Genomic DNA, 20,425 nt, shown 5'->3' with positions numbered 1-20,425 from the left:
CAACCATTTCTCCATCCGCCACCAGGGTGGAAAGTAGAAGGGTGTGTGACGAGATGAGAAAACGATGGGTTTCTGGGAACAGTGTGAGTTCAATTTAATGGATGAAATTAGCAATTCTATAGGATAAAGTAAACCTGCAGGAGAAGGATATCTATTATATACAACTTGCAGAGTTAGTAACAGAATTTGAAGATATTTTATCATTGATGGCTTGATGCTGTCTGGGAAACGTCTTGAATGCACTGCACTTTAAGTGCAGCTAAGTGTTGCGTAGTGTTGTGTAAATGTAGATATACATTTATGCAGGTAATTCATTTGTATGTAGCACTCATTGACTATCTAATAAATGATTGGTTATCGGTGTGGACAACAGTCATTAAATGGCAAAGCAGTAAGTTCAATTATATTCACTGAGTAGAAAGGTTTGAGTTTTCAAACACTCACCACCATATGTTTAGGGAGTAGATTACTACACAGGTAGACACACACACACACACACACACACACACACAGGTGGAACCACCCTCACGTCGTGTCTCATTTCTCAATTTTGCAGAATCAGCTGTAGTAGAGCTGACATTATCATAGTGGTGAGAAGAGGATGGTGTAGAGGAAAATGTAGTCCTGGACAGTGTAGTGTAGTTTTCACACTTACTGGATTAAGTGCTAATAAAAAAAAACCCCTCATGAATACCAGCTTTGAGCAGCAGTGGCTCAGAAGGTAGGAGGCCGTGTACCAATCAGGGAAAGTCTACGTGTCGAAGTATCCTTGGGCGAGATACTGAACCTCGAGTTGCCCCTGAGTGTGTGTGTGTGTGCCACTGTTAGACAAGGTGTGAAGGTAAAGAAAAAGTGCTTGTATGAATGTGAATGTGATTGGGTGGCTGAAGATTGTAGAAAAAGGTGCTTGGAGTGGTCAGCCTCAGAGTAAAATCTTTATCATTTACTAGTTAAGCAGTGCTGCCACTTCTTTATGAATCAAGGAATTAACAAAGCTAACAATTGAAGTTTTGTTCATTTTTAAATAGAACGATTAAGGATGAAGGCACGACAGCAAAATACAACGTTTTTTTTTTTTTTTTTTACAACATCTTCAATTCTTTCCCTCATTTCCCAGCCTTTAAGTCCAGCCTGGAAATTCTGGATGTGCCTAAAAAAGGAATTAAAAAACTGTTTTAACAGCCAATTATTACACTCTATTAGCCCTAGCTGTTTAAAGTGTCAGCTTGGATGGAAAATGGTTCTTTGATGGAAGAGTTAGGTGCACTAGGCTGAATGATAATAAAGCATTTGTGGCACTAAGCATTATCTTACATTTTCACCTGTAACAGATTCGTACATGTATCCGGTTCTTTTGCTCCAAATCTGGAGTCATTGTTTGGCCCTTTAGTTTGTGCCTTAAAATAACCTCTGTAGCTAATGCACTTCTTCCTCGTTGGGCAGTATCCCCCACTTCCTTGCTGTGCAGCTCATTTCCAGCAAAGATAAGGATTTACAGCATGAATTCACTGCTCTTTCAGTGGCTCCAGTATAAAATGAACAAGTGTGATCCCTCTAACCAGCTCTGCTTGCTACACATCCACAGATACCATATCATTTTATAAAATTTCGGTTTACCCCATGTTGACCATGATTTATACCTGAGAATTGCTACATATATCCCCTCTGCCACTCTGCATTCGAAAACAGAAACCAAAGAGAGGCAATGTTAATTATATGGATAACATTATAGAAGTTTCATTTCAGCCATGTAATGTTGCTGTCATTCCTGCTTCTCCTAGCCCAATGTATACCTCACTGGAGCAACATCCCCCAGATCCCAGGTGAGCAATCTCATTCTCACACAGCCATAAGTCGTGCAACGTCCTCAGAATATGAAATCAGGCACCGGGGATGGAAACAAAATTGCCACTAGGAGGGTATCCAAGGCAGTCCTGTTAAAAACATACTGTGGTCATGGGAGGAGTTAGTGTGGTTACAAGGTCATGGTGGGGAAAAACTCATTTACTCTGGGTAGTAAGGTTGATTTGGAATGAGCTGCAGGGTCAGGCTCACAGTGCCTACCTTTCAGTAGTGTGAGAGAAAGCATCTCCACTAAGACCTGAATATCATGGCATTACTAACTGCTAAATGGCCTCTGTGGTAGCAGTATGGATAATGCCCTTTTACAGATTTGAACCTAATAATTGAGCCAGACAGTGTGGCAATGCTTGGTGCTCTTATGTTAAAAATAATATGTTGCATTACAAGAATTAAAAGCTTAAAAAAATAAATGTCTAGCTCAACACACATTCAGTTTGTTTTTCACAACAATGTCTATCTACAAATGTGAAATAATAACACTTCTCATAATATTGATATAATCACCATGATGTTACCCATTTCTTTTTTGGATTTCTGTGATGGTTTATGGATTGTTATCTTCTGGCTGAAGGTATTTCCTGTTTTATTTTGTGATCTTTGGTCCTTGTCTGTTGCTGTCAGTTTCAGTCCTTTGGCGATTGTCCACTTGAGTTGTTTCAAGCCTTCTAGCGCTCTGTGTGTTCCCAACAGTTCCTTTTAGAGTTCCCACTGTTACTGTTGATGTGTTTCTGTTTGACCTTTTGGACTGTTTTACAGACTTTGACTTTGCCTGCTTCTCTTTTGAAATTGTTTGCCTTGCTGGCAGCTTTGTGGTTTTGACCTCTGCCTGTTTCCAAATAAAGGTTTGGATTTATTTTATTTAATTGTGGTTCCAAGTGTCAGGCATTTGGGTTGTTTCCCTTTGAGTTGTCACAGATACGTCGCACAGCTTCCATTTCAGCTTTATGATCACCATCATCTTGGTTTCTTGAAACCAGAAGTGACCACATATGAGATTAGGGGCTGAAATAAAACATAATCATTTAGAAAGGTACAGCCACAGACTAAAGTGGTGCAGTTCACATGCACGGATAAATACGAATAAAACAAGCACTCCGAGAGTGCAAGCCTCTGCCAAGGCAGCTCACTCTCTGGGCAGTGTTTACTTTTAATAGTATTGTATTTTAAAAATATTCATTCTTTTTCTTTTTAAGTGTACTTAAATAATCAAAGAAAGACAGATCTAAAATGTAAAAGTGAGATCAGAAGTCAAATGTGACATGATATTTGTACGCAAATATGATGTGATATTTAGAATTCACACATATCAGGATCATTTACTAAATGTTAACAATTCAAACAATAGTAGTAAGAACCATCGTTTTAAATACCTCTGTAGCATTATTATCACTTTGACCTTCAGCTCAATCTATTAACCTTGAACAGGAGTCAGAGGTCAAATGTGACATGTTATACGACATAATCTTCATACGGCATTTCCTATATGTTGACAATACACATCACACTTTTGCCAGTTCAACCTATAAATCATTCAGTTGACCTTGAAGAGCTTGTTAGACATAAGACATATTTTAATGGATTGTTAACATGACCCCACTCTACAGCTCAATATCAATATTCATTGAACGTTTTTTGAGTCATCATGTTTACAGACACATGCAAACACTAACAAAAATACTAGAAATTCACTCACCAGAGCTATACCCCAGACTTCTTGAGTTAGCTTTTAGCTTGGTTAACTGCACAGCAAGTCATCTTAACGATTAACTGCAACGAAAAAGTATGACTCTCCAAACCAGCGGACTTGAATTAGCTAAGGTGATGCCTAGCTATAACTATTGTTAACTGCAGTTAGCAACCTGTCAATAAATCCTCTTAAAACGACTTAACGTTAAGCCTTAATACAAATTAAACAGTTATGTTATACAAAAAATACAAAATCCCTTCTGCTATTAAACATTCTCTCTGGAGACCAAAACAGGTTTTTTTGTTGTTGCAGGTTTTAAGTCTGTTCTGATGGACATTTGGACATTTTAACATGGGAGTCTTTGAGGATTGACTTGCTTCTTTAGTTAACCTCAAGTGACCATTCAAGCGTTCAGCATTTCCACGCTGGCTTCTTTTTTCACCTCAAGAGGTGCAGACTGATACTTCATTGACCAAGGGACTGTCCTTTCTACTGTCTCACTAACTGAGCTACTCATGCATGCTGATACTCTCCACGCAGGACTGGATATCTCCTGCTACGCAGATCTGCTAAGAAATAGGAGAGAATAAAATGCAAAGGTGAACAGAATGCAAAACCGTTGACCTTTGCAAAGGTTCATATGTATATATTTCATATATATTTGGTGGTTTAGAGCAACAAAAGGTTTAGGTGAATGTGGTAACATGTTAACAGTTATTGCCTGTTCACAAGTGATAAAATATAAAATAGCAGTTTCCTCAACTGTAAAACTACATTAAAAATGGAATCTAAGTCCTTAGAAGTGGGTAACCTCCAACATGCCACTATGTCAGAGCAGCGCCAGCATATGCAGTAAGAAAAAATAGTGAAAACCACAGAGAGGGTTAGTTTTAGACAGTGCAAGAGATTAACAAAGCACCATATTAACCTTCAGGTGCATCTAATTGTTGGGAAATTGAATGCAGCTCTCAGTGAAGGGAGATCAATATATTGACCTGGCCCAGCTTACAACCTCTAATCCTGCAAATCTTCTTGAGGACCTGAAGTGGTGTATTGAATATCTTAGTGACTTGGATAGCATTGCCGAAACGCAATTTATATAATACATCTGCTGTTTCTGCGTTCGTTCCAACTGGTTCTCGGTGATTTTTCAAGTTCAGTCAACCTTTACCTCATCAGAATAGATTTAGCTGCAGTACTCAATGAGGCTGTGGCACAAAAACTTTGGACTTTATTTGCTGCTTGTCAAGACGATTGTGTCCAGGCCGTCTGAACTGTTCAGACCTTATCTGGATTACCTTTATCTAAATAGTAATTTTACACAGCTACAGCTACACATACAAAGCTTATGACCACAGTTGGTTCTGCAACAGAGAAAAAAAGAAACCCAATATGGCACAGAGAATCTGGAATATCTCATTTCTTAAAAGCTGTGCAAAGCCTGCACATATGCTCTACCTCTCATAACCATAATGGTTAGCATGAAAACAAACTGCCGCTTCTCTTTTTAGAAGCTGCACTGGTCCACTTGCTTCTCTTTTCCTACATTTTAAATGATAGAAATTAATTTCAAATTTCTGTTTGTTCACACACATTCGTATCTTCGCGCTCCTAAATCCTCTCATGGTTTGCAGGTTGACGCTTTCCCAAATCCTACTGTCTGTCCCTTCAATCACAGGTTAGCCCGCCACTTGTCATCTGCAGTCAGGCCTGTTATTGAGAGGCTTCCCTCAGGTTCGCTCTTTGTCTTTAGTGCCTCGATTAAATTAGAGTGACACCTGGCATGCATCCTCAGCAGTAATGGTCCTTCTTTTCATCCCATCCCTTTTATCAACTTAATATACCTCTGATGAAATATTGCAAACCTACAGCCTCTTCTCTGTGCCTGACTAAACTCCGTGTGAGGCAGAAAGAAACAAGTCACTGGTTAATCAGGCTTTAATGATATAGCATGTTAAAAGGATGTATTCAAATAGGTATGAATAACATCAAGAAATAGTAGGCTGTCATCCTCACATATTGTATTCACCGGATGAATTACTTTTGAATTTACATGAGCACTCTAATCACATTAACCCTTGTATGGTGTTCGGGTCTGTGAGACCCGTGTTCAGTTTTTTTCAAAAGAAAAATTAAACAATTAATTATTTTTTCACGTGTAAATGTGTTGTGTCTTTCCACTCACTCCACTTGATTATAACTGATTTATTTATAACATTTTATATAAAAGAAAAACGAGAAGCACATTAATTCATAAATGTGATCTAACAAAGGTAAAGGGAAAAAATTAACCATGTTTGCTGTTCATATGTCTTGTAATTGGGATGAAGTAAACATCTGTTGAGTAATTTAACATAAAATTGTTTGATAGTGTTAATTTGGAAAGCCAAAACTCTAGCGGGTCCACCAGACCCATGAACACTGGCTGAGTAACAAAAATACGAACACCACACAAGGGTTAAATGTGTGGTTAGTGACTCATGCACATTGGTGGCGGTCGTGGGTGGTGATATTTTTAACCTGAGTAAGGCAATGGCAACAGAGTTTGATTCCATTCCCGAAAATAGACGAGTGTTCTGGGGTAATCTTCTTGTGGTGGTTTACAGTTACACTTATATATAATGAATTTTATACACCTTTGTTATGCAAAAGAGGCATGATGAAAAGGATTTCATCTTTGAGAAATGAAATTCCAGCTGCCCCTCCTCCTCGGTGTTGCTGGAGGTGCAGCACTGCACACTGGAAGAAAATCCCCTCCACTCCAATCTCTTGAGCTCTGACGTCTTTGGCCTTTTGATATTTCATGTTGCTTTTCTGTGCACTGGAGGGATAGATGGGAAGATGCTGAGGGGGGGAGATGTTCAGAGCTGGCAACCTTGCTTTAAAACCCATTTAGTGTAATGGAAAACTGAGAATACAGAAAATGTGTAAGAGAAGAAACTCCAGGATGCGCCTTTTCAATGATCCCAATATTTTAAAAAGGGGGAAAAAAGTACTTTATTAGTATTAATTGCTCACATTTTCCTTGTACCGATGCACATTTCTGGACTGTGCACATTTTTTTTCACCTTTATTCACAAATGCTAATTCTGAAATCGGCAATTCTATTTCAGCAGCAGATGCTGGCAGATGTTTTGTTCTTGCTCTGCTTGCTTTAGTGCTGCCTTGGGTGACAACACAAGAATTGATACTATGGTGGAACAAGATGCATTGCTGTTTGGTAGATATTACACATGACTGCATTGACTTTGTCTTGCCTTTGGGTGGACAAGATCTTCTTCAATACTGAGAATCCAAATAATTCATTCTGTTAGGTTGAAGCCATAAGCAGAAGCAAATCTACAAGTAGTAATTATACTGTATACAGTACTGTGAAAAACCTTTGAACCCTTATTTCTTTACATTTTGTTTCCAAACAGCCAGATTTTCTTATATTTTTTAAATGTCATGAGTAGTTCTCAAGGCTTTCTAAAGGTCTTTCAAAGTTCAATCCGGTTCTTATTCCTGACCATTTTCAGAGAGATGCTTTGTATTAATGTTTGTTAACCCACTTAAGACTGACCTATGAATCACTGAAGCATCGCTGAAAAGGCCCCTAACTCAAGGGATGAGCAAGTGTTGTCTACGCATGACAGACAACTTAGCAAAGAACCAATTTTAAATTGTGTCTTTAGGCACTTTGGTACTAGCAGCCTGTCACAAAAACACATCATTTGTTGCCATTTCTCAAGTTGAATCTATGATAAATGCCAGTGATAGCACAGTTTGACGGGCATAACAATCATTTTGCAGTAATTTTAACCATGATACTGTAAACCTGAGAGTTTGAAAAACGTTCATAACATAAATTTAGATCTCACTTTACTCCTTGCTTTATTTTCTTTCGTCCAACTTGTACTTTTTACTTGACAAGCATGACATCATCGTGGGTTCAGCTGACATGCAGCTGAAGTGACATCTGCCCACAATCTGACAGTTACATATAGTATGTTCAGTCCTTTACAACCATGTGAAAAAGCATCTGTTCATCTGTTCTGTGCACATGTATGATTGCCTGCCAGCATACAGTAAACATGCATTACTCACATTCATGGGATGAACACTTCAAGTCAGGGTCTGATGCTCTTTATATGTCTTTCCTGTGTAATTGCATTGTCTTTGTAGGTCCTACAGTATGAAGGCCTGCATTTATCAGAGCTGTCACCTGCCTTTCTTTTGTACAAAGCATAAATAACGCATTAAACTAAGGGTAGACAGCCAGGAGGAGAATACAAAACACATAGTCAAGGAGGAAAACTTCTACAAACAACACTCACATTCATCTCATGTCCTGTGATTATTTCCAGCAGCTCACACAGAGAAAAGCTTTGGTATCTCAAAGGGAAGTGAAAATAGGAGGAAGGTGAGGCACAGCAAAGCTTAAATTGAGGCCATTATTGAGGGCAGAGCGGGAATAGTTTCAAGTTTTACTCAAAAAAAAAAAAACCTTGGGAAAAAAAATACTTTTAGTTAGGTCAGATGTACGCTGATGGCAGATGCTCTAAATCTCTGGAATGATGTATAACACTGAATTTTCCCCATTACCTGCCATTCTGACAGACATCTGGTGAAGTGCAATAATTGAATATCGCTGTGCTTTTAATCCTTGCTGATATCATTTTTCATCTGACTTGACACAAAGAAATAACTTATGACAGCTTTGAAACGGGTTTTCTTCCTGACAATCGAGGCAGCTGCAACTAATGATCTGCGTTAACGCTAAGACGAGAAGCGATCCTTTGCTTCGCCAACGTCGGATTCATCACCGGCTTGACAATAAGGCTCGAATCGTGCAGCTGCGAGGATGTTCGTGTAGACACAATACGTAAATGTGGAGCAGCTGGGAATGCGGGTGTACTGCTCCCAATCCTCTCTTTGATTGGATGCTTCAAAGTTTCAAATGGATTGTATGACACCAGATTTTGAAATTAGACCATATTTGTCTATGTTATGCCTTTTTGAACTGCTAATCGCACAGATTTTTAGTCCCAGTCACTGGTGCTTCTTGCAGTAAGCAGGACATAAAGAAAGGGCAGAGGAGCAGGAGATAGAGCAGCGCTCCACTTCTTAAATTAGGCCACAAAAGCAGGCTGTTAAGGCTAGGCTTCTCTATAGGTGTTATTGTACTTTTTCCAATAATTCAGATGAAAATTGCCATTGTTGGAAAATGTTCGGTCACTTAAAGGTTGAATAGTGAGAAAAACGGGCATTCAGTGGATATAATTCACTCCTGTAAAAGGATATTCAGGGATACAAAATGTATTCGAGCGATACTGTTAAATTGTGCTGACTCCCAGATGGTTTGATAGTTCTGATTTGTTTGACAAAAGAAATACCTTGTTGCCAGTATAATGTCTCTGTTGATTACCAGGCTTCCCGCTGCCAGGTGATAAGATCCTGGAACAAGATAATCACCGAATATGAGAAATGGCAACGTTAAACTATTACCCTGACAATAACTGCAGAGAATATTTCTATTCATGTGTGTACAAATGCAAACCGCGAATGCAATCATTTAAAATCTGTCGCTTCACGATTTTCTGGGGAGTTTTTTGTTGTTTTTTTGTGCATGCAGGAAATAATTAAACTGGAAATCCAGATTTCTTGTGTGACTTCTGAATGGATGCACATGAAGCTAGACTACTGTGCCACTCTGCACTCTTTCTCCATCTCTCCATTGCTCTCTCTCTGCCACGCATTAAAACACATTAGCCCTCCAAACCCCCCCAACCCCCCCCCATGCGGCGCACAGGAGACAGAGCGAGAGCATGTGTACAAATGAATCAGCGCTGTTTGTTGTACTGTTTCAGACTCGAGCCATTTCGAGTAGCTTATTTGAGAGAGCTGCAGATCATGTTTAGTAAGCTTACTCTCATTATATCAGACCCTGGGGAGAGGAGGGCCCTCTCACTCCATACTATCAAAGCCACGAAGCTGCCTTAGAGGACATGCTTCAGTGTGAATAGAGGCTCTAGAGTACACACAAAAAAGTAGCATGCTCAGCCCACATCACCTCTCTCGGTGGGAAGCTGCCAACATTCAAGGTTTTGATCAGGCTTACTGTAATGGCTGTGGGTGACAGGTATACGAAACCACAGTTGAGGGAATAAATAGCTTGATTAGCATAATGCATCACCAACAAATTTAGCTTTCAGAGCCCGTGAAAGAACTACTTTCTTTTTTGGCCGACTGCAGCATTCACATACCTTCTGGGATCCTGTTTCATAGGAGAAACACAATTACATAAACAGGTATTTACCTCCGCGCCATTGGAAACTAATAAAATTTGCTTCCAGCGTGTCGCTGATACACTCGCCGCTGTTGTCTGTTATTTTTGCCTACTTTGAATAGGCTCTGTGTCTCCCATTGTCCACTAAAAGCACATTTCTACTCTTTTCAGCAATCATAATTAACTTGATACACATATAGCACTTACCTCCAGAAATCCAAGCTGTATTGATCCATCCGGAGCAGAGCAACATCCCTATAAACAGGCTAATCTAACATAAAACGTGGCCTCTCCACATCCTAGCCTGTTGAAGCGATTTAGCTCTGTCTGGTGGCAATGAATAAATAAATAGATAAATGAAACCCACTGGGGCCCTGCAGTGCATCCCAACCATGTGCGTCGGGAAGCAACAGCTAAGAAACAGGAGATTATTTGGCGAGATATCCCTTACACTTCTGCAGGTCTTCAGCACCACAGGGTTGCGAATGGCTACGAAGTGACAGCAACTATCATCAGTCAAACGCCTGCCTCGACCCGCATCCTCCATCTGAACTTCGTGACTTTTTGCCATTCTGGCTTGTGATTAATTACGACTTTGGCTGCTTGCTGATAATCTATGTGATAATCACCAAGGGAATGACCACATTACTTGAATACTAGTCAGACCACGTTTGCTGCTTGCCTCTGTTGCCTCCTTTCCATTCCTCCTTGTTTGACTTCCTGCCAGTAGTTTGAGATTAGACCAGTAAGGGTAGTCGAGGGCTCAGATACCCTTATTTTATGTCAGGTTTACAAGCAGTTCGCTGTAACCTTTGCCAAATGCTCTCATTACACTTAGCGGGCAGCTTTTGCACCTAGAATCAGGCAGTATGTGGTGAAACACAACCTGCTCTTTGAACATTGTCTAACATATGGTTTAAGGGGACGTAGGGGAAAAGAGGATTTCCTGAGAGATTTGTTGAATTAAAAAACATATTTTTAAATCATTTTCTTTGATGAATTCTTTAAACCCACAGCTGTGTTTCCCTCCTCTCTTTGGCCATTATTAATTCATTGACATTTTGCTGGTATGGAAATTATCAGGATGTCGAGGATTGGATATGTGATTGCCTGCAGTGAACAGAGCAATGTTTGATGCGGTGCCACAACTCAATGTGCTTTCTCTTGCTATTTTCTTTCCTTCTCGTATGTTTGAATTGCTGTTTTTCTTTATTTTTGTCTTTTTTTTCCCAGCGGCGTGGGTTCGGGAGGCTTTTCTTTCCTATATAGTTTCACACTACAAACTGCACTAACGTTCACAAAAGTCAATGAGGAGATCTTTTTGGTGAGGCATGTTAAGCGAGCGAAGAGTAAGAAAACAGCACCATCCCTCTTAAATGCTGCATGACCTTTTGGTTCGTTTCTCAGGCATATCTGCACTTGAAACAAACAATCTTAGAGAGCATTAAGAATGTTGATCAATGGTAATCCACAGTTCTCCCTCAAGTCAGACCGAATCTTTTCATCCTTAATTTGTACTGAACAGTAATTAAACCCCGGGAGGTTTTCTTGGGCAATATGTGCCCAGTCTGAGTCAATACCCACCAACCCCCGTTTTCCCTTTTTGCCTTCCCACACTGAACCGTGTTTTTAAATTTTTGTTTTGAAAATTACAGTCAATGTTCTGCATTTATATTACTGTGTGTGTGTGTGTGTATATATATATATATATATATATATATATATATATATATAGCAAGTTCTTATCCAGCATTGTTTTTTAGCAGTTTGCTTATTTGGATGAAAGTACTGAGTTGCTTATCAGTGATATGTTTCCCTCTATTGACAAAGTCATCCTAATTAGAGGCCTAACCATGCATTTTATTCTTGGCCAAGTAGGATTTAATTGCATTTCATTCTTATAATTAAAATGGGTTCCCATAGTAATTGTCACCTCCCATAAAATAAAAATATTGTTTTTATTAAACATAGCCTAAGCGCATAAGGAGTGCGTGATAGATTTATATCTTTGAGGGTTTTGAAATATATAGCGTGCAATTGTGAGTAATTAGAACCCCCGATTCAATTGCTGATTGAAGTCTTGTTATTGATCCAGTAGTCGTTTTTGGTAATGTGCGCCACGTAGAGCAGAGGTGTTCCCACCGCAGCTCTGGCAGTGAGCTGGTAGCCTCTGGCAGATCTCCTGCCATCTGAGCTGACTGTGAATAACTCTGAAAAAAAAAAAAAAAGCAAATTGATGGGCTTCAGTAGCTGCTGTTCCAGGAGAACAAAGTGAGGAGAGCTCTCTCCAGTGATGTGGGGGTTTTGCTTTTGCATCGAAGGTGACACGAATTCAGTAATCCCTGCACTGGGGTTGTTTGTGTTATAAATGTTAATTAACATTCTGCGAAATCGAAAGTGTACTTGAATTGTCTTTTTCATCAGCCGATCTGTCACAGTTATAAAGTGTGTGTGTGTGTGTGTGTGTGTGTGTGTGTGTGTGTGTGTGTGTGTGTGTGTGTGTGTGTGTGTGTGTGTGTGTGTGTGTGTGTGTCGAATGGAGGCCAGGAGTCCTGGCACATTTTAGTCCCCGACCTCCTTTAATACAATTAATGATTTTGCTTACAACATCAGTGCCACAGTCATGAAAAATTGCACTAAAGCACCAAGCAACCCCAACTGATTTAGCTCAATTCATCAAGAACCTTATGCTCATTGCCAGTGTCAAACCTAGTCCCGGTATTATCGAGTGCCTTTGTAATCAAGTACCTGCCCTGAGTTCCCAGGAGGGATTATCATTTTGAATGCACAGCTCACAAAGATTTGCTTATATATATTCCACCAATGACACTTGTTTGGGAGTTTTATAGCATATCAGGCAATCGGAGAGAATTAAAAATCTGCCTTTACTTTATTGTTTTATCATCTATTAAATTTTTGGGTTCATCTCAGGAGACAGATGCTTCAAGATCAACTCTGGGTCAAGCAGCCAAGCTGTGAAAGAAAAACTTTGGTGCTTTGAGATTGTTTTTCGATTTGTTTTCTATCTTTTGAATCATGAGATGTGATGGCCTTAAGGAGCCATTCTTTATAATGGCAGGCAAGATGGCATACAATATTGGCTAAGCTGTGAGGTGTAATATTGCGTGTTTAATCAGGAGACGGAGTTAGTTTGACAGACAGGATGTAAAAGTTGGATGAAGACAGGCATCATCAATCAACAGAGTTCTTCTTGGCATTGTAAATCACTGCAGTGCCAATGGGCATCATCTGTCGCCCCTCCTAATTTCAGGCAAAGTACGTAGCTTTATCACTTTTTACAGATGGGCTACACAGCCAGCACGCACCACTTCTTTTTGTTTATTTCCATCATCAACAACCATACACATTCGTCGGTCTCCCAGCACTGTAGCACGTAAACACAGGACATGAACACCAGTTTACCCGTCCACTGTCATCAGCAGGCGAATATTCAGTAGCACAGCAAATAAGAAAATAAAATCAAAACAAACTCCCTCGCTGGAGTAAAACAAAACAAATTCATTTACAAACCAACATCAGTGCAATTCTGTAGCATGTACAGTATGCTTCTGCAAATACTGATACTGTACGATCACATTGGGAGGGAGTGCTCAGCAGTTCAGAGTGCGCAGGGTTTTTAAGGGAAGTAAAAGTCCATAAACGGCTTCTAACACAGAATCAATGTTGATCTTTTTCACTGTAAACAAAACCAAGGCGCCAGAACAATTAGTAGTACACATCAGATGAAATGGAGCCGCTTTGCCCATGCTGTAAGTACTCCAGTGCAGACAGGTTTAGATAGAAAATCAAAGAAATCCCTTGGTCTACCATGTAGTAGTGAGTAGCCAGAAGTCCTAATGTTAACTGTAAAGATAATGGAACCTCAGTGGAGTGGGTGTAGGTGTAGAGCAACATGCTACAGAGGGGTTGTGTGGCTTATATCTAGTGCTCCCTAATCTAAGACCCCTTAAGCCCTCATTAAGTGCCCTGTTACTACAGTCAAAGAATCAATCAAGAGTCAGATTGAAACTTCTCAAATGGTTCGTACATACAACAGGAATCAGTAGTGCGTTTTTTTTTGTTGTTGTTGTTTTTTTTTTGATGGAATCGTGACTTGAAATTTGGTGTTGGTTTTGAATGTCACACAGCCACTTTCACTTCCTTTGTGATGCCGATGATGTCGTGACATGAAATGTTCATCATACAATGTAGAATGTGAAGTATTGCTGCTCTATATGTGCCTTCTATGCAAGCATAGAAATAATAAACATACTGTGGCGTATTCATTATATATGATTTCTTTGTGGGCAGCACTGGCCACAGTTGTGGAATTATATATACATTTCAGAATGTACAATATATTACTATCTACAGGCACATTTAGTGCAAGATGTCTGCTTTTTTGTTGTTTTTTGGGAGGTTAAGACCAGTTCATTGGTGTATTTGTGTAAATCCACATCTTGAAACATATACAATATATGGTCCTACTCAAGTGGACCACTTGCTAAATTCCAAAACACATAAGACCCTTTCACAGGTCTGAGATCTGATTTTTTTTTTCCTGCACAATAGTGACAAAAATAAATAACAGAAGGTGACACTATGCACAAAGTGATACATTTCCATTTTCAAAAGTGCACTGAGAATCAGCCAGAAGGTTAACCAGGTCTCGTCAAGCATAGAAGATAAGTTCTGGGATCTGCCCTCCTTGCACCCCAGTGCCGTTAGTGCTGTCTGACGAGCACTGGAATTGAAATGTTACTTTCCCGCACTGTACTTCTGTCATTCCTTCCTGTCCAAAGTAGCTCAACTCATTCCCGTCGAGAACCACGCTGGCGGTGTAGAAGGTATCTGGCTCAATCTGGACCGGATACTCAAACCACACCGGGAAAGTGTTGCTGGAACCGTCAGAGAAGTATTTGCTGAGGTTTTGTCCAAGCAGTACTCCTTGACGTTTCAGCTCAATCTTGGCGCTGTACTCTGCTGAGCCACAGCTAGATCCATACAGTCCAAACCCAGCAATGAAAACTCTTTTATCCACTGCAAACTGTATACTGTCACAGCGGCCCCGATAGCGCCACTGATTGCTTCGGTAGGCACAGGACTGGAATCTGTGGCAACGCTGGGGGGTGAGGCCCTTCCTAGGCTGACTGACAAACTGCATCTCTGGCTTCTTGGCAGCTGTATACCATAGGAAGATGTCATTGGTCTCATTAAGCGTCAGCACACCCGACTGGGCTGCTCCATTGGCGAAATCATCCAGAGCCATCGTAGGGATACGTATCAGGTACATGGCCTTGCCCAAAACCTTACGCTTGTTGTCAGTCGATGAGGTGAGCTCTTGTCTCTGACACTCGGCCTCTGCCCAGCTAAGTGCAGCCTCAAATACCACTATCTCTTTAGCGTTGAGTGTTTCCCGCTGTAGGATACTCTCCAGGGTTTGGGCATCAATGTCGCAGAAGCCCTCTGAACGTAACGCCAGCTCGGCCTGGGCATCAATCACTTCCCAGCAGCGCTGCGTCAGCTCTGGCTCCTCGAACAGGCAGCTCTGAGAGAGCAACACGCAGGCGTTCTTGGCACTCAGGCTGGTCTCCAGGAAGTTGACACAGGCACGTGCCAGGTGAGGGACAATGTACTTCTTGGCAGCATAAAGAGTGGCCAACACTGTGTCAGCACTCAGGTCAATTTCATCACAGTAAATGTACCTGTTGACATAAAATAGGAATTTCTCAGCAAACACCGGAGAAATGACAAGAAAACGGCACGGTGTAAATGTGTTTTCTATGATCGTTAATTTAGATGACATGATTCAAACAATAATGCATTTGAGGTTTATTTTTAGTTTCTTATGACTGAAAGTGATTGACATTGAAGTGCTGTAAGCAAAACTTTCCTGTATCTGTTCAAAAATATTTAAGAGAGGAACGAAATGAGATTCTCGCCAGATAAAAAAAAATCGCAGCGCAAACTTATCAAACTGGCCAACATAATAGTATTCCTCCTACGTCTGTGTCTACCACCTATCACAGTTTGCCTGGAAGGACAGAGAAACAAAACTCAGAAATAAAAGTGATGAAAGGAAGGCAACGAGGAGGTAGAAAAACTATCCTGGGATTCAACAGGAAAATTTGAAAGTATAATGAAATGAACAAGTACAACAGACAGATATAGATTCTGTCCCTGAGATATATAAAGAACACTTCATCTCATTTGTCTGTCAAGGCTTACTTAACAGTTTTATCTGAGATTTGCCAGAGAAATAGATACAGATCAGTCTTATCAAATTATTCTTTTTTTTTTACCCATGGACCGCTTGTTCAACTAAAGCACTACGAGGTCAACGGGCCCAGTCGAAGGAAGAATTTAGAGAATCCTTACTTCAGCATTGCCAGAAATGCTGCCGGTTCCACATCTGGTATGTGGATTTCATCCTTGTTCTCAGCAAGTTCACCGTAAAACATGGCATGAAACACCGAGCTGCCCACAGCCAACACATACTGTTGAAAGAAGCAAAGAAAACAGAGTGACGGATGGGAAAAACCAAAATGAAAACAGTTTATCTGTGACGTCAGTGTAATTCATGTGACATGTACTAACATCTGGAAAATGGAGGAAGATTATTTGAAGTGGGGAATCTCAGTGCATTCACGTAACAACACAAATCCCTTTGTGCGTTGGCAAAATCGCACCTGTTGATTTTCTCAGCGCTGCTTAGACAATTACTGTGTCCCCTCAGGGCACGGATGCAATTTTCTAATGAAGAAGACTTGTATTTGCTTGTGACACTACTGAACCGAGTGCAGCAGAAGTTCAATTTCTGAAACTAATGAGTCATCTAAATGTATGATGAAATCACATGCAACTCAATATGACTGTGTGACTAATAGTTTATTAGACAATGCTATGAATTCTGTTATTAAACCTGAGTTTAAGGTCTCTGTGTTCATGCCTGTGTTGTGCATACGTGTGTGTGTGCGCGGCACAAGTGTGTGTAGGTGGATATGTGGGTGGTATAAAGAACACAGAATTTCTCCAAAGTGAACTGCATGTGCACTAGTCGAAAATAAACCTTGCAAATCTAAGGGTTTTTGGAAACAATGCCGTTGTTTTTGTGGCTGTTGTCATACTCTGAAATTCATGCTTATTTTCATTAAGCAAGGTCAGCTGAAAGACAGATGCTCTTTGATGTGCGTTTAGAGACAAGAATCCATACGCTGCATATTGGAATAATATTATTCTCACCTTGCGGCTCTTTATTTTTTTAAAGATATCGACATAAATGACTGTTTCTACTTCCACCCTCCATCCCACTATGATAGAGCTGTTAACAAAAAGCAGATCATGAGGCATATTCAATCTCCTGCCTACTGGACACGATAAAGATTGTTGCACTGAGTGTCATATCTCGTTGCCATAATGCCTCAGCATAAAGCACAGTCGAGTCAGTGTCCTTCCATAACTGCGCTCTAAAGTGTACAAAGTGCATTGCAGCTACCATTCATGGATTACACATTTTGGTCCCATGTAAAGAACATTAAAAATGACCCGTGCAGAGCCATTCGGAGCCTGTTGATGTGGAAATTTGTGCGCTTACAAATTCATGCGACTGTTCTAATCACAATCAAACAGCAGAAATGACTTTTAAATGATTTATGCGCTAATCATAAAAAAATAATGAGGTCAGATGGTGGACTAAACAGTCCAACAGCTGTATTTACACTAGAAATTGCATTGTCGCGTCAAACCTAAAGGATACTCGGTTAAAGACAAAAGTTTGTGCAGGGTGCGAGGCGCACACATGGACGTGCCTCACTCTGCGTCTGATCATTGTTACGGTGTGCTGTTGGGGGTGTTTGATTAAAAGTTGAGTAATTGCAGAGCATTTTCATGAAAAGCTGAGCTAAAGCGGAGACAAAGACGCTCCATCCTGCGCGAAACGACCGCTGAAGAGGATAGCCCTTCCTCCTTCGCTCACTCTGTGCCTCCATCCTTCAGCCTCATTTACATAAATAATTGAGGACTGTCTCGAAAAGACACATGGTGCGGAAGTGATGGTGGAGCACAAAAGGAATCAGTTTCATTATAGCTGGCAAAGAGGAAAGATGTTTTTTTTCAAGCTTCTATGATATGAGCAACAATGGGCCAGCCTGCGTGGCTGCTTGTTTGTTCATTTTCCAGCCTTTTAGTGCAACTTCACTTGATGCTAAAATTCTTACTCTGTGTCCCGGAAGTCGCTGGGTCCTTCCAGGCTGACCCACAACAAAGTGAACATCTGCCATCAGCTCATTGTTGAACATCACAGAATTTCTACAAAGGGAAAGAAAAAAAAAAAGGAGGGAGCGGGAGGAGGGTACAAACAGAAAATTAGGTGATTTTAAGGCACATTAAGGATTTTCTTTCTGTTTAATTTAACCTTTTACCAAATAGGGATTGTAGCTTTTAGCAGAAATTAAACCAAATATCATACATCACATTTACTCTGATCTTTCCTGTTATTCTAAACACTCTAAACACAAGTTTTATGAGTGTGCAAAGTGTGCCAGGTGCTTAAATTAAAATTTTAGTCTCGCACAGAGCAATGAAAGCTCATCATTTTTATCCTTATGTTCTTTTATTCATTCTTTCCACATAAAGACAGAGGGAGAAGATGATGAAGTCAGTGGAAAATCCCCACCGTGAAAGAATGGGACCAACAATAAAGCTGCGTTCATATATTATTGAGCAGTGGAACATGTCACAGGGGTGGGTAAACAGCCCCATGATGTTCTGGAGAGACAACAAAGCCGGGTCAGAAAACACACATTTTGCGCTGGACTGCTGGGATCCTTTACTGATAGGCCAAGGTAAATATTTTGCTTTTAGTACAGATCGGCCCTCCGCCTGTTGTGCATTAAAAAAACGCACTCGCTGTGACTGTCCGCCCTCTGTTGTGTCAGAGCGGCAAAGTCTGCAGGAGGCAAAGAGGGTGTAAACAGAGTTCCCCTGTCAGATGGAGGGCAGGGCAGAGATATCACCCACCCCTGCTCAAACCTACATGCACTCACAAACACAGGCACCACCCGTCACGCCTACTACTTTAGTAGAAGTGTTTTGTTGTACATTTTTAATCGTAAGACGGGTGCAATTCAGTAAACCAATTAGACTTTATGGGACATTCTCAAATTTAATCGTCCAATTCATCTTTTTGATCTAAATGTTAATAAAACTTGCAGATTTTCCTTACCTCTCTCTTATAGTGGAGTAGAGTCCCTGCCAGTTACAGTTCTGAATTGTGTTGTTGTTGTTGAGGTTCTGCTGCTGGTACTGTTGCACTGTGGTGGTGGATGCCGGCTTTTTGGTGGGGAAAATATCCGCTGCCATCTTCTTCTTTTTCTTGCTCCTAAGTGTGATTATCTCATAACAGACTGGGGGCAGCTTGGAGCTGCCACTCGCATTCCCTTTCTTGGAGCTTTTACTTGACTTGCTTTTCACTGACTCAGGAAGCATTAAGAAGAAAGTCAGACATTTCATGTTCCTTCCCTTGGCATCGACCATGAGTGTGTTCAACTGCCGAGCAGTGAGTGTGCATGCAGAGAAAACATTCACCGGGAGCAGGCAGGTGCGATGGGGGAGCGAGGACAGCGGAGACTTGAGCTGCACTCAGCAGCGCAGCAGTCAAAGATCCTGTGCGAGGTTTGTATGACCTTTAGGGAACTAATAGAATAACTCCCTTCTCTCCTCTAAAGAGGCAGGTTCACACTGGTGATTGAAAGGCACTTTTCCTGTGTGAAGTTTGATCTGCTGACGGAGAGGCTCTTGTGGGTCCCATCCCTGTTAGTCCAGAGTGATGAGATCAGCTCTCTAAATCACTTCTTTTTCTCTCCTCTGCTCGCCTCTCTCACTCACTGCTTCGCTGAGGGTTGGCCTGACAGCTCCAGATTTAGTATAGCTGCAGTGGTCCTCAACAACGCTGTTTAATCAGTTCCTTTCATTTCGCGCTCTTACTCCTTCTGTGCTTTCCCTCCCCTCTCTGCTCTCTTTTCATGTGTTGATCTACTCGTTTTTCTCCAACACGGCCTCTTTCCCCTTCCTCTCCTCCATGGAGCAAGAGTCCTCTGCAGGATGCTGTAGCCGTGGATGCCGTGTTGCTCCGCTCTGCTCAGCCTCTCATTCTGCTGACTACAGAGGTTGAATGAGAGAGTGCAGAGAGAGAGGAGGAGGAAGAGGAGGCGGAGGAGACCCCCCCACTACCACCACCACTCCCCACCCTCTCTCAGCACAGTACATGGCTCTCTCCGGAGCTCAGCCAATGGCAACACACAGCATTCATGATTGGCTAATGCAGCCTATAGCAGCACATACTTGAATATGCAATAGTGAATGTCAATTAAACTCAATTAAAGTGACAGCCATGCCCCATAAGAATGATATATTTATCTCCGGCTTTACTGTCTGTGGTTCCTTTACATGAAGCAGCAGCATTGAGTCCAGTAAATGGAGACTATGTTATAATGCAAAAGAACAATGTAAAGTTACAGGGGCTTTTTAAGGGCAGGATTTGTCTAATTCTTGAGTGGTCTGACAATCACTCGTTATTTAAATGAGGTTTCCGTACATTTACACAAACA

General features: G+C 40.9%; 1 protein-coding gene and 1 long non-coding RNA gene across 2 annotated transcripts in view; one reads left to right on the top strand and one right to left on the bottom strand.

Annotated features, from left to right (window-relative positions):
* Positions 1-20,425, top strand: part of LOC147315680 (uncharacterized) — a 57,635-nt gene that overhangs the window by 18,627 nt on the left and 18,583 nt on the right. The window lies entirely within an intron of this gene.
* btbd3b (BTB (POZ) domain containing 3b) lies at positions 13,142-19,996 on the bottom strand. The gene is made up of 4 exons (XM_086258653.1): positions 19,042-19,996; positions 18,035-18,125; positions 16,197-16,315; positions 13,142-15,523 (listed from the first exon to the last, which is right to left on the bottom strand). The coding sequence occupies exons 1-4, from the start codon at positions 19,350-19,352 to the stop codon at positions 14,491-14,493; spliced, it is 1,554 nt and encodes a 517-aa protein (XP_086114779.1). The 5' UTR covers positions 19,353-19,996; the 3' UTR covers positions 13,142-14,490.

This window comes from Aulonocara sp. 'chitande type north' Nkhata Bay, linkage group LG13 (assembly GCF_057382095.1).
Source record: "Aulonocara sp. 'chitande type north' Nkhata Bay isolate Kocher_YH1m ecotype deep benthic linkage group LG13, A_spYH_male_GT1.1, whole genome shotgun sequence".
Lineage (NCBI taxonomy): Eukaryota > Metazoa > Chordata > Actinopteri > Cichliformes > Cichlidae > Aulonocara > Aulonocara sp. 'chitande type north' Nkhata Bay.
The sequence above is the reverse complement of the archived record's forward strand: the minus strand, read 5'-3'. Positions and strand labels throughout refer to the sequence as shown.

Coding starts and splice junctions, on each gene's coding strand:
- btbd3b (XM_086258653.1), bottom strand. CDS start 19,352: ATGGTCGATGCCAAGGGAAGGAACATGAAATGTCTGACTTTCTTCTTA. Junction 18,126..19,041: donor TACTCCACTATAAGAGAGAG/GTAAGGAAAATC, acceptor TTCCCTTTGTAG/AAATTCTGTGATGTTCAACA. Junction 16,316..18,034: donor AGCGACTTCCGGGACACAGA/GTAAGAATTTTA, acceptor TTCTTTCAACAG/TATGTGTTGGCTGTGGGCAG.